The 21,729-nt window shown below is 50.4% G+C and overlaps 1 protein-coding gene and 1 long non-coding RNA gene across 8 annotated transcripts in view; one reads left to right on the top strand and one right to left on the bottom strand.

Annotated features, from left to right (window-relative positions):
* The window catches only part of HIF3A (hypoxia inducible factor 3 subunit alpha), a 31,557-nt gene that overhangs the window by 7,121 nt on the left and 2,707 nt on the right, over window positions 1-21,729 (bottom strand). For 2 of the 7 annotated variants that reach the window (XM_086353246.1, XM_086353247.1), the window contains exons 2-12: window positions 17,977-18,167; window positions 16,411-16,556; window positions 14,350-14,434; window positions 13,774-13,886; window positions 13,069-13,277; window positions 11,415-11,521; window positions 11,099-11,246; window positions 5,180-5,298; window positions 3,973-4,163; window positions 2,809-2,913; window positions 378-649 (exon numbers count right to left, since the gene is read on the bottom strand). In XM_086353246.1, coding sequence (XP_086209372.1) covers window positions 378-649; window positions 2,809-2,913; window positions 3,973-4,163; window positions 5,180-5,298; window positions 11,099-11,246; window positions 11,415-11,521; window positions 13,069-13,277; window positions 13,774-13,886; window positions 14,350-14,434; window positions 16,411-16,556; window positions 17,977-18,167 — 1,686 coding nt within the window. Of the gene's footprint in view, window positions 1-377; window positions 650-2,808; window positions 2,914-3,972; window positions 4,164-5,179; window positions 5,299-11,098; window positions 11,247-11,414; window positions 11,522-13,068; window positions 13,278-13,773; window positions 13,887-14,349; window positions 14,435-16,410; window positions 16,557-17,976; window positions 18,467-21,729 lie in introns of those variants that run through there. The other 5 variants (XM_086353244.1, XR_015146204.1, XM_086353249.1 and 2 more) reach the window with 5 other exon arrangements.
* LOC147354087 (uncharacterized) lies at window positions 19,921-20,902 on the top strand. The gene is made up of 2 exons (XR_015146207.1): window positions 19,921-20,044; window positions 20,230-20,902. It is a non-coding gene; the product is annotated as an uncharacterized LOC147354087 (long non-coding RNA).

Here is a 21,729-nt window from a genome sequence, read left to right as displayed (position 1 = left end):
CAGCAGCAGCAGGCCAGAAATACATCCTAAAGGAGAGGTTGGCTGGTGGGATGTGGATAAACAATGAGAACAGTGGAGGGAGCTCCAGAAGGAGGGCAGAGCCCAGGCAAAGACATCAAGATTGAAACAAATGTGGCAAGTGCTGGGGACACCAAGGGCCTGGCTGGAACAGAGGTCAGGGTAGGGGGAATGATGGGGGATGAGGCTGAAAGTGGGGGGCAGGAGAAAGATGGGGTTTTCTCTCCACCTCCCTTTTATCTACCCCAACCAGGGATTGAACCCGCGCCCTCAGCAGTGAAAGCACAGAGTCCTAACCACCGGACTGCCAGCAAGTTCCCTCTACACTGCCTTTGTATCCCTGCTCGACTGCAGCTCACCTCTTCCGAGCCCCAACCATAGGGGAGGATGCTGAGGGATCCCCTCTGGAAGGGCTGGAGCAACTCAGCCGGGGGTCACTCCCCCAGCGGGGCAGCAGGGAGGTCTCAGGGGTTGGGGGCGACATGCCGTGGAAGCTCCGAGCACGGGGCCGGGGGACAGCCCCTGGAGGTCTGTGGTAGGCCCTGGGTAGCTGCTCGCTGGAGTTGAGCTGAAAGTCATCATCCATGGAGATGTAGGGGGCCAGCATCTCCAAATCCAGAGCATCGACGTCCTGCAGAGGGCAGGAGGCAGTTAAGAGCATAAGCTTTGGCCTTGGGTGGACCTGGGCTGGAGTCCCAGCTCCACCACTTCAGAGTTATATGTCTGAGGTCAAGGTTCTGAGCCTCAGTTTCCTCATCTGTAAAATGGGCAGAAGGACTCTGTGGTAGCCAGTTGCCAAGATGGCCCCCAAGGATCCTCACCTCTTGGTATTTCGGCCCTAATTTAGTCCCCAACTACTGTGTCCAGTCAATCCTAAAAGACATCAACCCTGAATATCCACTGGAAGGACAGATGCTGAAGCTCCAACACTTTGGCCACCCGATGCAAAGAGCCGACTTATTGGAAAAGATCCTGATGCTGGGAAAGATTGAAGGCAGGAAAAGGGGGGCAACAGAGAATGAAATGGTTGGATGGCATCACCAACTCAATGGACATGAATGTGAGCAAACTCTGGGAAATAGGAAGCCTGGCGTACTGCATGAACAACATCAAAGACCTTAGAAAGACAAAAGGTGGTGTCTGGAATATCCTTAGTCTGACAAAAGGTACTCTCGAGTTTAAGGATGTACCTCGTAGGTCTTCTCAATCAAACGATAGAACTTCTATTAAACTTCAGAGCTCTGTTACTCAGCCATCTCAACAGAAGCCTGAAGTAGAGGGGTTTATCTCAGAGATTAGTGGGTATGGCTTTTGTCTAGTGGAGTGAACTCCAAAGACACTTACATGAACAGAAGCATTGGCAGCTTGGACTGAAACGGAAAGGGATGGTACAAAATGAAAAGGGACCTTTGGACCATCAAAACTCTCTAAGCAGAAAGCAGGTTACAAAAACCACTCAGCTGCAACACATGCTATCTTTTTCGGAAAAAGGAAGGATGACAGTGAATTGCCAAGAGCCCAAAGGGTGGAGCCAAGAGCCATGAGAAAAACTACTGGGAAATAGTAGGAATGAGTTCTGATCCAGGAACTTTTTTTTTTTTAGGTTTTTTTTTTTTTCAATTGAAGGATAATTGGTTTACAATATTGTGTTGGTTTCTGCCATACATCAACATGATAAGGGACTTTAGATATTTGCCCAGATGGATTTCAGAACTGCTATGGATCAGTGACCCAAGTGCTCTCCTTCCCCCCACTTTTTTGAATAGGAATATTTTGGCAGTTATTCTACACCTGTCCCATCACTGGATGTTGGGAATGTGGATGGCAGACAACTTGTCTCTTTAGTTCAGAGGCCAGCAGATTGAGAGGAACTGTATTTGAGGTGCTCAGCCACCCCCAGACCTGACTGGGGTGATGAGATTCTGGACTTAAAGTTGATGTTGTAATGGGAAGAGACTTTGGGGGGCCTTGGGAGGGGTGAGTGTACCTTGTGTGAGGGAGAGAAATGAATCATTGGGGGTCCCAAGGATCACTGCCTTCTGGCGTTCCCACTTGTTTGTGACTGCCTTCCACACTGTGCCACAGTTGGTTTGTCTGGCCAATACAATACAGCAGAAGTGATGGGACGTCACTTCTGAGATTAGGATATAAACCACCGCAACTTCTGTCTTGGGTTCACTCAGATTACTTGCCTCGGGGGAAGCCAGCGGGCGTGCTGTGAGGATGCTTAGGCAGCCTCTGTACAGGCCCACATGGTGAGGAACTGAGGCCTCCAGCCAAAGCCGTGAGGGCCTGCAGCCTGCCAGCAACCCTGTGCGTGAATTTGGAAGTGGATCCTCTAGCCCCACACGGCTGTAGCCCTGACTGAGAACTTGATTTCAACCTCATGAAAGACTCAGACAAAACCATCCAGCTAAGCTGCTTCCAGATTTTTAATTCTCAGAAACCATGTAACGTAACAAATGTTTGCTTTAAGGTACTGAGTTTTGGGGTAATGTGTTACAGAGTGATAGCCAGCTAATTCATCATGCCACTGCCACTTATCTCTCCAGACCACCAATCATCCAAGCACTTTCCATCTACCATCCATCCAACAGTCTGTCTATCCAGCAACCCATCCATCCATCCAGATACCTAAGCATTACCCATCCATCTCTCTACTATCGCCCACCTAGTGAATTCAGTGATCCATCCCTCTATTCATTAACCACTCCACCATCCCTCTCTAAAGCTTAGATATGTCACCTAGAACCCAGAGGTAAAGACCGCTCCTTCCACGCCAGCCCTTACCTGAGCGATATCTAGATCTGTCTCCACTGTCTGCAGGTCTTTCCCAGAGGCCAAGACTTTGTGTGCATTCTCCACGTCCACAAGGAGATCATCTGGGAGATCAGCCTGCGGGGACAGAGTAGAGACTCAAGGAAATCTTGGGCCTGGGAGATGTTGGCAGTAAGGCAGTTTGAACATTTGAGCTCAGGCTAGAAGTGAGGGTTAGTTGTCAGACAGCTGGGATACCAAGCGAGTCAAACAGCAAATGTGGGTTTCTGAACCTGGGTGTGCAAAAGCCTGAGTGCCTGGGTGTAGATTGACAGGGCACAATCGGAGGTTCAAAAGACCGAAGTCTGAGGCCAAGATACTCAGGCCCTGGCGGGTTATAGATCTTGGAGTCTGGGGGGAAACAATGCCGAGTCCAGTTGTCCCAAGGGTAAAGGTGAGGTCAAAGGTCACAGTCTGTTTCCCGGGTGGAGAGAAGATATTTTGGGGGGTCATGAAGGTGGGGATAAGGAAAGTCAAGACTAGATAATATGGACCCCTGAGTCAAAGGTCAGCTTTCTGGACTCTTAAGTAAAAACAGTAACCATTATGGTCTGTTGAAGTCTTTCCCAAGTGCTTGTCATGGATGATATCACTGAACCCTCGCCATAACCAATGAGGTGGCTACGTGCTACTATCCTAATTTTACAGCTGAGGAAACCGAGGCCCCACTTGTCCAGGGTAACACAGCTCTACATGGCAGAGTCAGGCTTTGAATCCAGGTTTGAGTAGTCTAAAACATCAGGCATTCTTGTCTCTGTGAGGTTAAAATTCGGAGAACCCAGGACTTCCCTAGCGGTGCAGTGGTTAAGACTCCATGCTTCCACTACAGGGGGTGCAGGTTCGATCCCTGGTCAGGGAACTAAGATCCTACTTGCTGTGTGCACAGCAAGCCACAAAATTCAGATGTTTAGTCACAAGCAATGAGGGGTTACCCCTGCCAGTACCAAACATCCTACATTTTGATCCAGATAAAAGTTGAAAGAATCTGGACTCTAGATCTTGAAGGAACCCCAACTCCATCTCATCCCCAACCTTTCCACTCCACAGAGGGAGAAACTGATGCCCAGAGAAAAGCAGGGTTCAAGCCAAAGACCCAAAAGCCTGGATCCTGAGGGCTGAAGTGGAGGGAATGCTTACCGGAAGAGGACTCTGGGGGCACCGTGTGGCTGGGGGTGCACTAGGGGTAGCGGCTACTGAAGTCCCGTCCAGGATTGGTGCCAGGAGGCGACGGAGGTCAGGGCTACAGAACCTACGAGGGTCAGCGGCCAGGGCGGCCTCACTCAGGGCAGGGGGGTGCAGGAAAGCCAGGATCCGGGGACCAGAGGTGTCTGCAGAACACAAGATGCGTAGGACACAGGAGGGTCACTCAGGGCTGAGGGCAGAGCCCTCTGCCCACCTCAGGGAGCAGAGCTGATGATGTAATCAGTATGGACCCCATTCACAGCGTTGGGAGCTGAGTGCTGGAGAAGATATGCTGGGCCCGGTGCCATCCCTTCAGTGGCCCTGAAGGGTCCTGGGGGAGGGGCCCACACGGAGCTGGGGCACACAGTAGATAGGTACAGTAGCAACTGCCCAGTGGTGGGGACGTGTTTTAATATTTCAGATTGACACAGCTGGATGGGGGCACAAAACTAACCTGATTCTCCAGTAGCACAGAACAGCCTTTGGCCATCTGGCTCTGGTGGAGGGAGGGTGAGTGGGCATGTTGGGGGAGGAACCTGGCCTAAGACCCTCAGGGAGGTTCTAAGGACCCTGGAGGTCAAGATGTGGTCCCGAGCCAGTTCTAAGTCAGAAACGGAAAGGATGTGGGTGACCTCATACCACACCCAGGAGCATGGGTTGCTAGCAACCCTTTGCAGATGGTGAAGCCCTAAAGAACAGGCAGGGAGGGAAACTCATTTATCCAGGATTGGAGGGGGAGGGCCATTAACCAGGAGAGAAGGAAGAGGTAAAAAGAAGCCAGATGTGGAAGGGTCTAGACTATTGGAAGCCAATGTATAGTGAAGTGGGAGCAGGGAACAAATTGAAAGTGGGGACAGTTGGGAATCACAGCAGGATTCAGAGCACAGGACAACAAGACTGAAGCAATACAGAAGAGAGAGGGCAGAAGAGAGAAGAGCATTCTGGGCAAAGGAAGCTGCACGTGCAAAGGCCCTGAGGCAGGAAAGAGTCTATTATGTTCCCAGAGCGCTAAGGAAGCTGGTGTGGATAAGAGAGTGAGTGAGAAGGGGAAGGAGGCAGGAGGCAGGTCACACGGGGCCAAGTGGGTCAGATGAAGGGACTTGGGCTTTCTCCAGAGCGTCCTGGGGACACAACCCCACCCAGCCCCAGCCTAGCCCCATACCAAGTCTGTCCCCAGGATTAGGGGCATCCTTCTGAGAGGGGCTGCCCCGCTGAACATGTCTGCGAGAGTGTCGCTCCGTTTGCTCCAGGGACAGCACCACTTCGGTCTCTTCCACTCGGCTGGGGTACAGGGCAGAAAGGGGAGTGGGAGTCAGGGAGGGTGCCTGGCCCCACCCCTAGGCAGTCCCTTCCTAGTGATGTCCTGTTACAGGAGGCCATCTCGTCCAGGGGTGGCAGGGCATTGTACAGAAAATAATTTGCCATGCTGACTTGTTTTAAAGATTTAAATTTTGTTGACTGCTTTTTTTATTATATTAAGAAGAGCATTGAAAAGAAAGTTAAGGGTGTCTTCCCAAATTCCCCCTGTGGAAGGAAAGGCAGGAAAAAAAGAGTTGGCATTTAGCACAGCCTGGGAAGAGAGAGAAGAGAGACTGGCCATGAGGGGCAGAGAACAGGGAGACTGAAAGGCATGAGAACTAAATATTCTCTTTATAGACATTTACTTATAAACGCATTCTTATAAATGTATTGATAAAGACTATATATGTACCATATTCTTATGTTACCAAATATGAAGAATTTATAGGGATATATTTTTATGAATAAGATTTTATTTAGGAAGCTTCTATTCATAGACATTTGCCACATTCAAAGGAACGAATTTATAAATATATGCTTCTGTCCCTTGTGTCTTCCTGCCGCCCCCTCCCTCCCCAGTCTCTAGCTGCAGAAGCAATCCAAATGTTCCCTCTGCAAACTGGCTTCTGGATAATGGGGCCTGGGGTGGAGGACCAGACCCTCATTTGGATCTCATTTGCAAAACACTCTCCAGGATGAAGTGTGGGTGGTCCTTCCACCAGCTCTTCCAGAAGCTAGGACCCTGCCCCATCCTCACCCACCCCTTCTGGGCTGGAAACATCCCAACTGAGGCTGGATCCAAAGCTGCCCCACCCCTCTAGAAAAACAGAGGCTCATACAGTCACGTGTACATGCACTCCGTACTCACAGGCACAAACGGGAACCCTCATATACCCCCAGGTGTATTCCTGGTCAGGTGGGCACACAAACTCTCTACAATGGGGCTAACACATGTGCCTACATGCCACATGGAATGCACATATTCATTCCTTCCAGACCTTTCCTTGTTCATGCTCAGTCGCTCAGTCATGTCCAACTCTTTGTGATCCCATGGGCTGGAGCCCACCAGGTTCCTCTGTCCATGGGATTTCCCAGGCAAGAATACTGGAGTGGGTTGCCATTTCCTACTCCAGGGGCTCTTTCCAATCCAGGGACTGGACCCACGTCTCTTATACCTCTTGCATTGGCAGGTGGATTCTCTACCACTGTGCCACCTCAGAAGCCCTTTCCTAGACAACCAGAAATACTTAGTGGTTAAGAGCAAGAGCTCTGCAGCCAGCAGCCTGGGATTCAGATTCCAACTCTGCCACGTACAAGCTGTGTGACCTTGAGCCTATGGCTGAACCTCTTTGGGTCTCATTTTCCTCTTCTGTAAAGTGGGGATAATAATAATACCTCCTCCCCAGGTTGTTATGAGTCCTAAATAAGTTGGTATATGTCAAATGCATAGAACTGTGGCACAGGATGAGCTCTATATATTTGCCATCATTGTTTACTGAACAATTACTATGTGCCAGGCACTGGAGTTTCAACAGTGAACAAGACAGACAAGACTTCCGGCTCTCATGGTGGGAAATGCTAATAGGAAAAGACAGACCTTAAGTAAAAGACATTATTTGTTGGTAAATGTATCTACGTTGTTGTTGTTTGGTTGCTAAGTCACATCTGACTCTTGGTGACCCCATGGACTGACTGTAGCTTGCTAGCCTCCTCTGTCCATAGGATTTCCAGGCAAGAATACTGGAGAAGGTTGCCATTTCCTTCTCCAGGGGATTTTCCCGATCCAGGGATTAAACCTCCATGTCCTGCATTGGCAAGCGGATTCTTTACCACTGAGTCACCAGGGAAGCCCTATCTATGTAATTACAAAATGCATTATGCACCTTTCCAGTAAACAAAGCACTTGAAACATGGCTGGTTGGAACTGAGATGTATCGTCGTGTAAACGGCTTCCCCAGTGGCTCAGCGGTAAAGAATCTGCATGCAATGCAATCCTTGGGTTGGGAAGATTCCCTGGACAAGGAAATGGCAACCCACTCCAGTCTTCTTGCCTGGAGAATGCCATGGACAGAAGAACCTGGCAGGCTACAGTCCATGGGATGGCAAAGAGTTGGACATGACTGAAGTGACTGAGCATGCAGAGCAGGTCAGTGTAAAACACACCCCAGTGTAAAACACACCTGATGGTCTAGCGGCTAGGAATCCATATTCCCAATGCAGGGAGCCTGAGTTCAATCCCTGGTAAGGGGACTAGATCCCACATACTGCAACTAAAGATCCCACATGCCCCAGCGAAGATCAAAGAGCTCTCATGCCACCTGGGAGCAGCCAAATAAATAAATAAAATACTAAAAATAATAAAATAGAATACACACTAGATTGAAAAATTGAGTATGAAAAAAAGAATCTAAAAGTCTCAATAATTTTTAGGGGACTTCCCTGATAGGCCAGTGGTTAAGACTCCAAGCTTCCAGAGCTTTTGCTGCAGGGGGCTCGGGTTTGATCCCTGATGCAAGAACTAAGATCCCACATCCCATTCAGCGTGGCCAAGAAATCTTTACAACTTCTTAAATAATAATTTTTAATACCAATTACATGTTGAAATGATATTTTTGTATGCATTAGAATATGTACACATGTACCTATAACATAATGTGCAATAATTTAATAGTCTATTATTAATTACATTAATCCATATAGTCAAAGCTATGGTTTTTCCAGTCATGTATGGATGTGATAGTTGGACCATAAAGAAGGCTAAGTGCCAAAGAACTGATGCTTTTGAACTGTGGTGTTGTAGAAGACTGTTGAGTGTCCCTTGGACAGCAAGATCAAACCAGTCAGTCCTAAAGGAAATCAACCCTGAATATTCCTTGGAAGGACTGATGCTGAAGCTGAAGCTCCAATACTTTGGACACCTGATGTGAAGAGCCGACTCACTGGAAAAGACCCTGATGTTGGGAAAGACTGAGGACAAAAGGAGAAGGGTCCTCCAGACCTGTTTGGGTCAAAACTCAGCTAACTGTGTGACATCGGGCAAAGGACTTCCTCTCTCTGGTCTTCAGTTTTCCCTCCTCCAAAATAGGGATGGAGGAACTTCCTTGGTGGTCCAGTAGTTAAGAATCTGCTTTCCAATGTAGAGGATACAGGTTCAATCCCTAGTCAGGGAACTAAGATCCCCCATGCCTCAGGGCAACTAAGCCCACACTGCCACAACTAGAGAGCCTGCTTGCAGCAAACGACCGAGCCCACGCGCTCTGGAGCCCATCCGCCACAACTAGAGAGAAACTCACACACCGAAACGAAGACCCTGCATGTGAACTAAGATCTGATGCAGCCAAAAATAAATAAATGATCTGTTAAAATGGGGATCGAAATAACGGCTATACCTCATAGGCTTCTTGTGAGCACAAAGCCCACGGTGTAGAATGCTGTAAGTGCCCCGTGCAAGTGAGTTTTATTTTTATGGAGCAGGTGCTGCTGGCAATGGAAGGAGGCTCAGGTATGGAAGAGGGGGGATGGAGTATACACAGTGTCAGCACTCAAGCAGGCACAGAGACCCATGCAGCTGCACGCCACTCAATATTCATACTCAATGCTTCCCATCTCACAGTTAACCCCCTTTCAAATCAGAATCTTTGAATAACGTGTAGCCTTGAGAAGAATCAGAGCAAAGGAGAGGGGACCTCACTGTTACTGAGTAATCTCCTATTCATGCTTCATCCATTTTCTGCCAGTAAAACTGAACTCCCCAGGCCTGCTCTTTGCTTAAAGGGTAAAAGATCGAAATTCCAGGGCCTGGCCATCCAAAGGCAAGTCTTCATAATGAATAAAAGGAGCTTCCAGAAGAGATAGGAGGGCAGGTCCCCTCTCCTTTGCTCTGATTCTTCTCAAGGATACAAGTTATTCAAAGATTCTGATTTGAAAGGAGGTTGATGGGAGAGCATTTCGAAGACGACCAGGCTTGTTTTCCTGTGTATGAAGACTTGCATAAATATTCCTGTTACCAACCTCTGTTTTCTAATACAATCTCTTCTTGATCAAAAAGATCCTGGGAGGGACTTCCCTGGTGGTCCAGGGGCTAAGACTCCATGCTCCCCATGCAGGGGGCCCCGGTTTGACCCTGGTCGGGGAACTAGATCCTGCATGCTGCAACTAAGAGTTCGTATGCCACAACTAAGATTTGGCTCAGCCAAGTAAACAAAACAAAACAAAAGACCCAAGGAAACTCCTATGGTTTTAGAAATGAATGCCATGTCCTGGGAGACAGACTTCAAAGAAAAGCTGTAATTCTCTGTCTTGGGTGATAATTAGCTGCCCTTGTCACAAGTTGTCATGGTGAAAAACTTCTAAGATGCATGATGGAAGGGGGGAGGAGCCTATGCTTTACCACTGCACGCTCATTAGAATGGTTCCGATGAAGACAGAGGAAATCAACCCTGAATATTCACTGGAAGGATTAATGCTGAAGCTCTAATACTCTGGCCACCTGATGCGAAGAGCTGACTCACTGGAAAAGACCCTGATGTTGGGAAAGATTGAAGGCAAAAGGAGAAGGGGGTGGCAGAAAGTGAGATGGTTAGACAGCATCACCAAATCAATGGACATGAATCCGAGCAAACTCCGGGAAATAGTGAAGGATGGGGGAGCCTGGCTTGCTGCAATCCACATGGTTTCGAAGTGGGACACAGCGACTGAACAACAACAATGAAAACAAAGACGATATAAAATAAAATGCTGGCAAGGACGTGGAGGAACTAGAACCCTCACACAATGCTGATGGGAATACAAAAGGGCACAGCCACCTTAGAGAGCAGTTTGGCAATTTCTTCTGAAGTTAAGCATACACCGACCATACGGCCCATCCATTCCATTCCGAGCTGTTGATCCAAGAGGAATGAAAACATGACCTCACAATATCATGGATGAGAATGTTTCCTTTTCTTGTAATCACCCCAAATAGTCAACAGTTCAAATGTCCTCCAACTGAGGAATGCATAAACCGCGGTCCATACATATTCATAGCATAGATTACCTAGCATCAAAAAGGAACTGATGGATACACACCACAACATAAACTTAAAATCTATTAGGCTAAGTGAAAGAAACCAGGCTCAAAGACTACGTACTATAGAATTTAGTGTACATGACATTCTAGAAAAGGCAAAATTCTAGGGTCAGAGATTAGATCACTGGTGGACAGAGACCATTAGGGGGTGGGCTGAGGTTCACTATATAAGAATTTTGGAGGGTGATGAAACTACTCTATAGCTTTTTTTTTTTTTTTTGACCTTGCTGTGAAACTTGTGGGACCTTAGTTCCCCAACCAGGTATTGAACCCTGGCCCCAGCAGTGAAAGTCAAGAAAGAAGCCAAGTCCTCACCATTGGGCTGCCAGGAAATTCCCTACTCTATAGCCTGACTGTGGTTGGGGTTACACAATTCTGTGCATTTGTAAAAACTCACAGAACCACATACAAAAAAAGAGTGAATCTTCTCATGTAAATTACATGTCAATTTTTTAAAAGGCCCTACAATTCAGCTGTCTTATTATAACTTGAAAATAGTCTTTTTCATTTAAATTACCAGCACACACTCATATATTTGTGTCTACATGAAGATGCCTGTGTGTGATCAGTCACACGTGTTCTCCATACATGTGCACACTTCCTCTCACATGTGTGCACCGTGCACATGCACACTTGAACATATACACACATACCTGTTCATACATATGCAGACCAGACCCATGCACACAGACATCCCACCTCCTTCCCGCTTACCTGATCAGGAAGTGGACGCAGACGATACTCTCAGATTGGGGACCCCGGCCCCCTGACACCACTGTGGCCTGGGTCTGGGTCCACAGGTAGCCACCACTCCGGGCCAGGAAGCGGTACTGCCCCGTTACTGCCTGGCCCTTGCTCAGCACTGGGGAGGGGCATGGGGAGGGGTTAGGGAAACTGAGGAGAGAAGGCAGTGGGGGCGGGGCATGGGGTATGAAGGGTCAGGGAAGAGAATGTTCCCTGGGGCTTGGGGAGAGCGGAGCTGGTGTTGGCTGGCGCCAAGCAGCACCGGAAATGGAACCTGAACACATACACGTATGGATGCTCTGGCCGACTGCATCCGAGTCCAGCGCGTGGATGTACTCGTAGGCAGAACAGCCAATCAGGTCGTCGGGGCTGTAGCCGGCAACCTCCGCGATCCTGAGGTGGGTGCAGTGGAGCCTAGGTCAGTTCAACTGGCTGAGGTGGAGGGTGGGTGAAAGGAAGGAGAGTGGGGACACGGGGCTGAAGCCAGCAAGACAGAGAGACAGGCTTGTAACAGAGACAAAGGGAGAGCAAGGAATAGGGAAAGGAGCGTGGCAGCCTGAATAATGGCCCCTGAAGATGTCTCCGTCCTAATTCCCCGAACCTGTGAACACACTACCTTCTACGGCAAAAGGGATTTTGTAGATGTGATGAAGTTAACGATCTTGAGATGGAGAGATGATCCTGGATCCCCTGGGTGGGCCCAGTGTAATCACGGGAGTCCTTACAAGATGGGGGAGCACACGGTCAGAGTGAGAACAGAAGATGCGATGATGGAGGCGGAGGTGGAAGTGATGTGCTTTGAGGTGGAGCGAGGGACCACGAGCCAAGGGATGTATGGGGCCCCCAGAAGCTTCTATGGCAAGGAAACGGATTCTTCCCTGGAGCCTCTGGAAAGAACACAGTCCTTGATTTTCATTTCGTAAGACTCATCTCAGACGTCACCTCCAGAAGTCTGAGATAGAGAATATGCGTTGTTCTGAGCCACTAGGTATGTGGTAACAGGATACAGCAGCCTTAGGAAATTAACAGCTGAGGAGCGTGCGTGCGTGCTCAGGCGCTCCAGTTCTGTCCGACTGTTTGCAATCCTATTGGCTGTAGCCCGCCAGGCTCCTCTGTTCATGGGATTTTTCAGGCAAGAATACTGGAGTGAGTTGCCATGCCCTCCTCCAGGGGATCTTCCTGACCCAAGGATCAAACCCGCAGCCCTGCATTGCAGGTGGATTCTCTACCCACTGAGCCACCTGTAAAGCCCGAATAGGGGAGGAGGGAGAAGGTAAAAATGGGAATAGCAATGAAAAGAAAGACAAAAAAAGAATGTGAAAGAAATAGGAGAGGGGTAGAGAAAGGAAGAAAGAACATCACTAAAAGAAAAATAAGAACGAATAGAAATAAAAAGTAATCATGACAATTATTTTTTAAAAATAGGCACATCTAGGCTACTCTGCACCAGGCAACTCACTGAGTGATCAGAACACCTGTTCTAAGTAGGCTGTGTTCTCACTTCACAGGACGGATGAGGAAAGTGGGGTACAGAGAGGTGAGGTCCTTTGGCCAAGGATGCACAACCAGCATTTAACTCGAACAGTCTGAACTCAGATAAGAAGACCCACATATAGGGAACTTCCTTGGCATGTCCAGAAGTTAAGACTCCGCATTTCCAATGTAGGGGGTCAAGTTCAATCCCTGGTCGAGGAACTAAGATCCCCCATGATCAGAGGCATGGCTAAAAGTTAAAAAAAAAAAAAAAAAAAGACCCACAGACAATTCAAAGACAGGCAGACATATCAAGACAGAGATATGGAGTCAGAGAGCCAGAAACAGACCAGAGAGAGAAACTGGGGGTGGTGGGTAGGAGAGGAGACAGTGAGTGAACTTGGGCAGAAAGGAAGAGCAGGAGCCGGGCTTGGCAGGTGGTCGGTGGGCCCCTGACTCCTGCCCACCTCTCATCACAGTAGGTGAACTTCATGTCCAGGCTGTGGCGGCTGAGGAAGGCCCCTCGGCCCAACGGGGGCTCCAGGCTGCCAGGGTGGGGGATGGCTTCACAGATTAGCACCAGGCATTGCAGAGGGGGCTCCAAGTTGGGACTCCCAGCTGGGGAAGTCTGTGCCGGGGGCTTGTAGACCCTCATGTGTCCAGAACAGTGTAGTACCTGGTGGGGGTAGTTGGGGGCGAGAGGGTGATGTACCTGGGCCTGGGGCTACCCAAGGTGCTGAGAGGTATGTTCCTGTGGGCCCCTCCCCTAGGTAACTGAAAAAAGAAAGCCCTGAGGATTTCAGAGCCCCAGCTCAGAGAGCTCTGAGGACCCCAACCCCATAGAGACCCCAACCTAAGAAGGTTCTGACAGTCTCCAGATTCTAAGACACAGGGAGCTTTGAGGACCCGATTTTCCTACCCCATGGAGACTCCAGACTCAGGACGCTGAGAACTCCCAGTACCAGGGCCACAGAGATCCAGACTAAGGAAGGATACAAGGACCGCCCGATCCCCAACCTCGTAAGTACCCAGAGGATGTCCAAGACCCAACCTGAGAAAGCCCCACTGGATCCTGGGCCCAGGAGATTCCCGGACTCCAACCCGATGTGGGAACTTAAGGGCTCAGGTCCAGCCCCGGCGGGCCCCTCCCTTCCAGGCCAGGTCCTGCCCACCTTCCAGGTGGCCGCCTTGAGATTGAGGGTGCGCCCACGGCTGCTGAGGGTGCTCTTCATGCGCAAGGAGAAGCACCGCTCCGTGGGGGCCTCCGGCTTCTTTTTGGACAGGCCTGAGGAGGGCCGCGGGGTCGGGGGCAGGGGCAGGGGTAGGGGGAGAAGGGGAAGGGAAGGGGCGGGGGAGGGAGGAGCTGGTCATCGGGTAGCTCAGGACAGGGCCCAGGTCCCTCCAGCACCCCGGTTACTAAACTCTTCCCAGCCTCATCCTCAAAATCTAGACCTGAAACCAGAGAGGGTCTCCCAGGGGTATGTTACGCTCTTTAAGACCCGCCCTCCCAGAGCGGGGTGAGTCCCTGCATTCCCCCAGGGCAGGGCCACAGCGTCCTTCTTTTCCCATCTTTTTTTCTCAGTGGACAGGGAAGCTTGGCGTGCCGCAGTCCATGGGGTCACAAAGAGTCGGACACGACTGAGCGACAGAACTGAACTGAACTGATTCCAGAGGGGAGAGGATATGCTGAGGGCAGGATGGAGCCTCAGTTTCTGTAATTTAAGGGCAGAGACCTCCAGGGAACTCACTCTGCCGGGGGGTCAGGGCATCTTGAAGCTCCTCTTGGTCACAGGGATGGATAAAATCAAAGATATTGTGTCCGATCAGCTCCAGCTGGGAGGGAGGGAAGCAGAGGGTTGCCTTGGAGGAAAAGCATTTTTACAAGGGCCTCTGACCCATCTCACCCTTCCCATCCTCATCACCCTGCCCCAATTCATGAACCCGGATTATTTTCCTAGTCTCCTTATTCATTCATTCATTCATTCATTTCTTCAGCATGCCAGGCCTTCTTCTAGATGGTGTGGGCACGGAAGTAACTACAAAGACAAAACCCCTAACTCTCAGAGCTTACTGGGTAGTGGGGCACACGCTCAGTCACTTTAGTCATGTCTGACTTTGCGACCCCATGGACTGTAGCCCGCCAGGCTCCTCTGTCCATGGGATTTTCCAGGCAAGAATACAGGAGTGGATTGCCATTTCTTTCTCCTGGGGATCTTCCCAAACCAGGGATCAAACCTGAGTCTCCCAGACTGCAGGTAGGTTCTTCAGCGTCTGAGCCATATAAAACAATATACTAACTGATACAAAGAGAACTAAAGCAGGGTTGTGCTGTGTTGTGCTTGGCCCCTCAGTTGCGTCCAACTCTTTGCAACCCTATGGACTGTAACCCGCCAGGCTCCTCTGTCCGTGGGGATTTTCCAGGCAAGAATCCTGGAGTGGGTGCCATGCCCTCCTCCAGGGGATCTTCCCGACCCAGGGATCGAACCCAGGTCTCCTGCATTGCAGGCAGATTCTTTACCAGCTGAGCTACTAGGGAAGCCCTTATGATGAAATGATGGAACATTATCTTAGAGGTAGTGGTCAGAGCTAAAGCTGAACAGGGGAGTGATGAGATCTTGGAGTTCTGGCTCTGCCATTTCCTAGCTCTGGGACCTTGGAACATTCACCTCTCTGAACTCAAGAGCTCAAACTAACAGAAGTTTGCATCAAGAATGGGATGGGGACTTTCCTTGTGATCCAGTGATTAAGAATCTGCCTTGCAAGGCATGGGATGTGGGTTCGATCCCTGGTTGGGGAACTAAGATCCCACATGCTGAGGAGTAACTAAGACTGAGAGCCACACCTACTGAGCCAGGAAGGCCACAACCAGAGAGTCCATGTGCCACAACGAAGGATCCCTCATGATGCAACTAAGACCTGATGCAGATAAATAAATTTTCTTTTTTAAAGAGTGGGATAACAAGGCAGGGGAAAGGAATAGATGCCAACTGTGGAGCTCATCTGACATGACTGACGTGACTTAGCAGCAGCAGCAGTGCACTCATCTATGTGATATAAGAAAAAAAACAGCAGCCGTCTCCTGGGACTGGGTGTAAGATGAGCTGAAATTAGTTCTACTCCCTAAGCCTCTTGGCTCCCCATCCCCGGGCCCCTCATCCTACTCCTCTTCTCCCATTTGGGACCCCACATCCACCATTTTATGGAGTTTCCAGCCTCTAGGTTCACTCTCTCCAATTCTATCTCTGTGCAGTAGCTAGAGGGATCTTTCTAAAATGAAAATCTGATTGCACCTTTATGACACAATCTCTCCGCTGCTTAAAATCCTTCCATGACTCCCCAGTGCCCTGGAGACAAACCTATTTCAGTCCTAAATTTTGACCTCTAGCCTTTCTGTCACTTTCTCTCCCTGCACTCTGCACCTAACTCGGAGAAATGTCCCCAAAGGTTCTGCTTTTATCTCACATCTGTGTCTTGGCATATTGTTTCCTTGGCCATGTACATTCCTAGCTTTTGGTGGTCCCAACCATTCACCATACCCTTTGACTGGGTAAGTCCTTCAGGTTTTAGCTCAGATGTCTTTTCCAGGAAGCCCTTGATTCCCTCCCAGTCTGGGTCAGGTACCAGCGTCCACCCCAGGCTTGTACAGCCCCTTTAGCTGCCCCACCCCAGCCCTACCCATTCCAAATTTTCCTGTCTGGTGACATATTTGCCTCCCCTTTGCACTGTGGGCCTTGTAAAAGCAGGGCTAAGGTGGTTCTGGTGCCATCCGTATCCCAGCATCGCCTGCACAAAGTAGGAGTCCCTCTTACCTGACTGAGGCCCAGGTGTTTGCTGACATTTTCTGACAGGTAAGCCATGTCTCCCTCGGCGGTGAGCACCATAACAAAGCCCTCCAGGGCCTTCAGGTAGCAGGCATCCAGCGGTTCGCCCCCTGCTCCCACCTGGTTCCACTCCCCTGGTGTCCGGGCCAGGATGGATGGGGTGTGTCCAGTCAGCCGTGAGCCCGCCCTGGCTAGCCTCCCTCTGCTTTCCTTCACTCAGAGGGACTTACAGGTACCCCCAGGTGAGTGGGGCACATCCCAGTGACTTGGAGTCCCAAGGAAGAGGGAAGGACCAAGGAGGGCTGGAATTCTAAGAGAACAAGGCCTCCCAGGGGTACAGAATTCTAGGAAGGCAGGGGTCTCCCAGGGGGATAGAACTCTTGTTGTTTAGTCAATAAGTAGTGTCCTATGACTCTTTTGGGACTTTAGTCTGCCAGACTCCTCTGTCCATGGGATTTCCCAGGCAAGAATACTGGAGTGGGCTGCCATTTCCTTCTCCAGGGGATCTTCTAAACCCAGGGATCGAACCTGAGTCTCTGGCATTGCAGGCAGATTCTTTACCACTGAGCCATCTGCGAAGCCCCTAATAGAACCCTGAGGAGGGCAGAATCCTAACGGGATGAAATTCCCAGGGGTCAAAATTCCAAGGGGCCAAGGTATAAGGGGAGTCAGAATTCCAAGGGGGCCAAGCTTGCCAAGGGTTCAGAATTCTTGGGCAGGACCTTCCTGATGGGCAGAATTCTAAAGAAGCAGGGACTCCCAAGCGACAGAATTCTAAGGAGGACAGAATACAAGACAGGAAAGTCTAAGGGGCAGAGTCTCCAGAGGATGACTCCACTTTCCCCATAATAAAATCTTTGCAGGGTCCTGGGATTCCAAGGGGTGTGTGTGTGAGAAAGAGAGAGAGAGAAAGCCTCCCGCTGACTTTTAGTTTAACAGGGTGGGAATTCAAGGGGACAAACAATATAACTAGTGAGTCTAGCTGAGATCTCCCAGGGGACCAAATCCTAAGGGTCCAGGTGCCTTAGGGAGTTTAGTGAAACAGTGAAACGAAAGTGGTAGCCGCTCAGTCCTCTCTGACTCTTCGTGACCGCATGGATTGTAACCCGTCAGGCTCCTCTGTCCATGGAACTCTCCAGGCAAGAATACTGGAGTGGGTAGCCATTCCCTTTTCCAGGGGAATCTTCCGACCCAGGTGTGGAACCGGGTCTCTTGCATTGCAGGCGGATTCTTCAGGTCTGAGCCTTCTCTATTTCTTAGAGTTCTAACTCTAAGGAGGCGGAGCTATGCAAGGGAGCATTCCAAAGGGCGGGGCCTAACAAATAACAGACTTCGAAGAGGACGGGGATTCCTAGGACTGGATTCCGATTGGCCAGAACTCGAGGGGGCGGGGCCTCTCCGGGGACTTGGATTCCAGAGGGGCGGGGCTCCGCCGGGAAGCCATCTGGGGGCGGGGCCTTGTCGGGACGCGGCTTCCCGGAGGGGTCTCCTCAGGAGGTACCTTTCCGAGGGCGGGGCCTTGCCCAGGTGGGAATTCCCGGGGACGGGGCTCACCTGCGGTGCAGAGGCGGTGCATGCGCAGGTAGCTGATGGTGAGGCGCATGATGGAGGCCTTGTCCAGGTGGGCGCTGACCCCGCGCGCGAAGGGCAGCGTGTGCGCCAGCTGGTACAGCACCTCGGTCTCCTGGCTGCGCCGGCTGCGGGCCGCATCCCGGGACTTCTCCTTGCGCAGCTCGGTGCTCGACCTGCGGGCATGGCCTGCGTTCACTGGAGGCGCTCCGGGAAGGGAAAGAGTTGGATGCGGCAAACACGTGGGGTGCTGCCACATGGGTCTCGGAGAAGTCAGAACCGCGACTGTGCAGGCCTCGCTGTGTGGCCCGGGCGAGTTCCTGGAGCTCTCTGGGTGGTTTATACTATCGAGTCGCTCCTAGCCTCGGGTTTTATTGTCCGTGCGCCAGCCCATGCTGCCCTCCGGTGCCTCACTCCTCTCCAAGCCGTGCCCAGGGCCGCCCTGTCCCCTCCCTGACTTATCTGCTGATTATTCCCCGGGCTTGGGGCGACTGGGTAACAGGGAGGCCTCCTGCTGGGAGGAGGCTGGCAGCGATGGCCAGTAACAAGGGGAGGGAGGGTACAAGAAGATGCCTGCAGCCCCCTCCAGGCCCTCTGCCCTACAACCTCCCTGAACCCCGTCTCCTGCCCTTTTCCCTCCTCGGCTGAGCTGAGTTCTCAGAATCTTGGAGTACAGATCTCAAAGTCCAACGACCCATTTCCCCGGGCCCTGCCAGAGAGACACAGCAAACCATCCCTAGGGTCCTGGGGGGTTCTGTTCAGCCAATGGCTAACCACTTACCCCTGCCCTTTAATCCATTTCAAATGCTTGAATTCTGCGTGTGGGGTTGGAAGTAGAAAGTTATCGTGTTTTTTTGTTTGTTTGTTTGATTGTTTTCAGAAATATCTGCCACGTATCCAGCTTTTACTATTATGTCAGACCCTGTGCCATGTGCGTAAATTAACCCATGTAGCTCAGACATCCCTAGGAGGAAGACAATATCATTATCCCCATTGAACTTATGAAACCCAGGCACAGAGAGGTGCAGTGCTTGCCCACAAGGAGTGAAGCTAAGGTTGGAACACTGGTCTGCCTGAATTCTTCAGTTTCCTCTGTTCTATGTACGTGCCGAGTTGCTTCAGTCGTGTCCAACTCTTTGCAATCCTATGGACTGTAGCCCGCCAGGCTCCTCTGTCCATGGGATTCTCCAGGCAAGAATACTGGAGTAGTTTGTCATTTCCTTCTCCACGGGATCTTCCCGACCCAGGGATCAAACCCTCATCTCCTGTTGTATGGCCCTGGATTATCTCCAGGTTTTAATACTTCTTCCGGTTTCTGCACTGTCTTAAAAGTCAAATTCCAGGTCTCTCTGAATCCAAACTCTATAGTTTTTTGGGGAAAAATGATAGAATATGTTACATATAGTATAGTATATGTGTAATCTTATCTATATTGAGATACTACTATTGATAAAAAACCATAAATTTGTTGTTCCCTTGCTAAGTCATGTCCAACTCTTTGTGACTCCATGGAGTATAGCACACCAGCCTCCTCTGTCCTCCATTATCTCCTGGAGTTTGCTCAGATTCATGTTCACTGAGTCGGTGATGCTATCTAACCATCTCATCCTCTGCTGCCCCCTTCTCCTTTGACCTTCAATTTTTCCCATGATCAAGGTCTTCTCCAGTGAGTTGGCTATAAATGGCAACCCACTCCAGTATCCTTGCCTGGAGAACCCCGTGGACAGTACGAAAAACCATAAATAAGCAGCTATAATTTGCTAAGTATTTATGAGTCTGGCATTGCACTAAGTAAGGACTCAGCCTACGTGTACTCATTCAATCCTAAGAAAGCCCTAGGCAGGGACTTCCCTGGTGGTCCAATGGTTAAGAAGCCACCTTCCAATGCAGGAGACAATGGTTTGATCCCTGGTAGGGGAACTAAAATCCCACATGCTATGGGGCAACTAAGACCGAAGTCAGCCAAATAAATAATTTTTTTTTTTTTTTTTTTAAAGAAAGCCTAGGCTCTGAAACCTCCATTTCACAAAGGGGAAACTGAGACTCTGAAAAGGTAAGTCCTTCACCCCAGAGTCATAAAGCCATTAACTGGAAGAGTTGGGATCTGAACTCGGGCAGTGAGATTTCAAAGCCTTCATTCTTCTAATTCCTTCTAATTCTTTTCTTATAAACCAACCCCCTCCTCGCCCCCCCCCCGCCCCCGCCGCCCCCCTATCCTGGGCCCGGCCCCTTCCACAGCCTCCATGGAAGCAAAACCCGAGAAGGGGAAGCTGACCTTCCTAAAAGCCAGAGGCCATTTCTGGGGCATCAACCACACCCCCAAACAGGAGCCCTGCAGCGCCACCCCCAGGCAATGGAGGGAGGCGCGTGGTGCCTCCTGTCTCTCTACAGATGGGAAAAATCTCATGCAAGTGGGAGGGAGGCACGGAAGGGGACAGGCTGGGTGGAGGGGTGGAGGGAGCCAGCAACTGCCCTCATCCCCTCCCTCCTGGCTGGCGGGGGGCAGGGGCCTCCAGTCCTCCTCTGCCCAGAGGACATTCCGTCCTCCTGTCCCGTTCTGTTCCAGCCTTGTTTGTCTTCCTGCCCAGAGGGTGGGGGTGGGCGGGCCTCACTGAGCTGGGGGCCCAGACGGAGGGAACAGGGAATGGGACCGGGATGGGGGTAGGGGGGGGGTTGGCCCCCCCACCTCCCTGGCAGCTGGGCTCTACACTCCTCTCTGTGGCCGACTCCTCCCTTCATAGAAGGAGCTAGCTGGTGGCTGCGGCAGGACCCTCCCTCTGGCTCCCAGCCTGCTCTCCTGATATTCTGACAGCAAGTGTGGGTGGGTCTCTCCTGGTCTCTGGCCTTTCCCTGTATTTATTTACATATTTTTATTTTATTATTATTATTAAAGTTTTTATTGAATTTGTTACAATGTTGCTTCTGTTTTCTTATTTTGGGGTTTTTCTTTGGCCCTGAGGCATGTGAGGTCATAGCTCCCTGGCCAGGGATGGAACCCCTACTGGCTGCATTGGAAGGCGAAGCCTTAACCACTGAACCACCAAGGAAGTCCCTGGCCTTTCTCTTTAAACAGAGTCAGGGCTAATTCCTCTGGTTCAGCATTCCAGTCTCGACTCCATGACCTATTAGCTGTGTGACTTTGGACAAGTTGCACGGCCTCCCTGTGCCCAAGAACAGCACAAATACTCATGGGGCTGTTGTGAAGACTAAATGAGTTACTGTATGTCAAGGGCTTAGAATTGAGGCTGGCAATTGGTCAATGCTATATAAAGGTTTGACTCTTTGAGACCCCATGGACTGCAGCAGAATTCTCCAGGCAAGAATACTGGAGTAGGTTGCCATGCCCTTCTCCAGGGGATCTTCCCAATCCAGGGATCGAACCCAGGTCTCCTGCATTGCAGGCAGATTCTTTACTGTCTGAGTCACCAGGGAAGCCAAAGAATACTGGGGTGGGTAGCCTATCCCCTTCCCCAGGGGATTTTCCCAACCCAGGCATCGAACCTGGGTCTCCAGCATTGCAGGCAACTTTTATTATTCCCTCTTTGTCCACATCAGGGATGGAAGGCTTAGGAGACTCATAGGCTCTGGAGAAACCCTCGGGCTTCAGTGGTAACCCCGTGGTGTGGTGTGTGTGTGCAATCACACATGTGACTTTTACACAATACTTTGAGAAAAAGACTAAATCATAGTGATACTAATAATAATGATAGTACTGGTGTATTGAAAACTCATGAGCTT

This window comes from Bos grunniens, chromosome 18 (genome assembly GCF_055505025.1).
Source record: "Bos grunniens cultivar Pamir isolate PY7600 chromosome 18, Bosgru_T2T1.0, whole genome shotgun sequence".
Classification (NCBI taxonomy): domain Eukaryota; kingdom Metazoa; phylum Chordata; class Mammalia; order Artiodactyla; family Bovidae; genus Bos; species Bos grunniens.
Note: the sequence above shows the minus strand (reverse complement) of the source record. Positions and strands in the feature narration are given on the sequence as shown.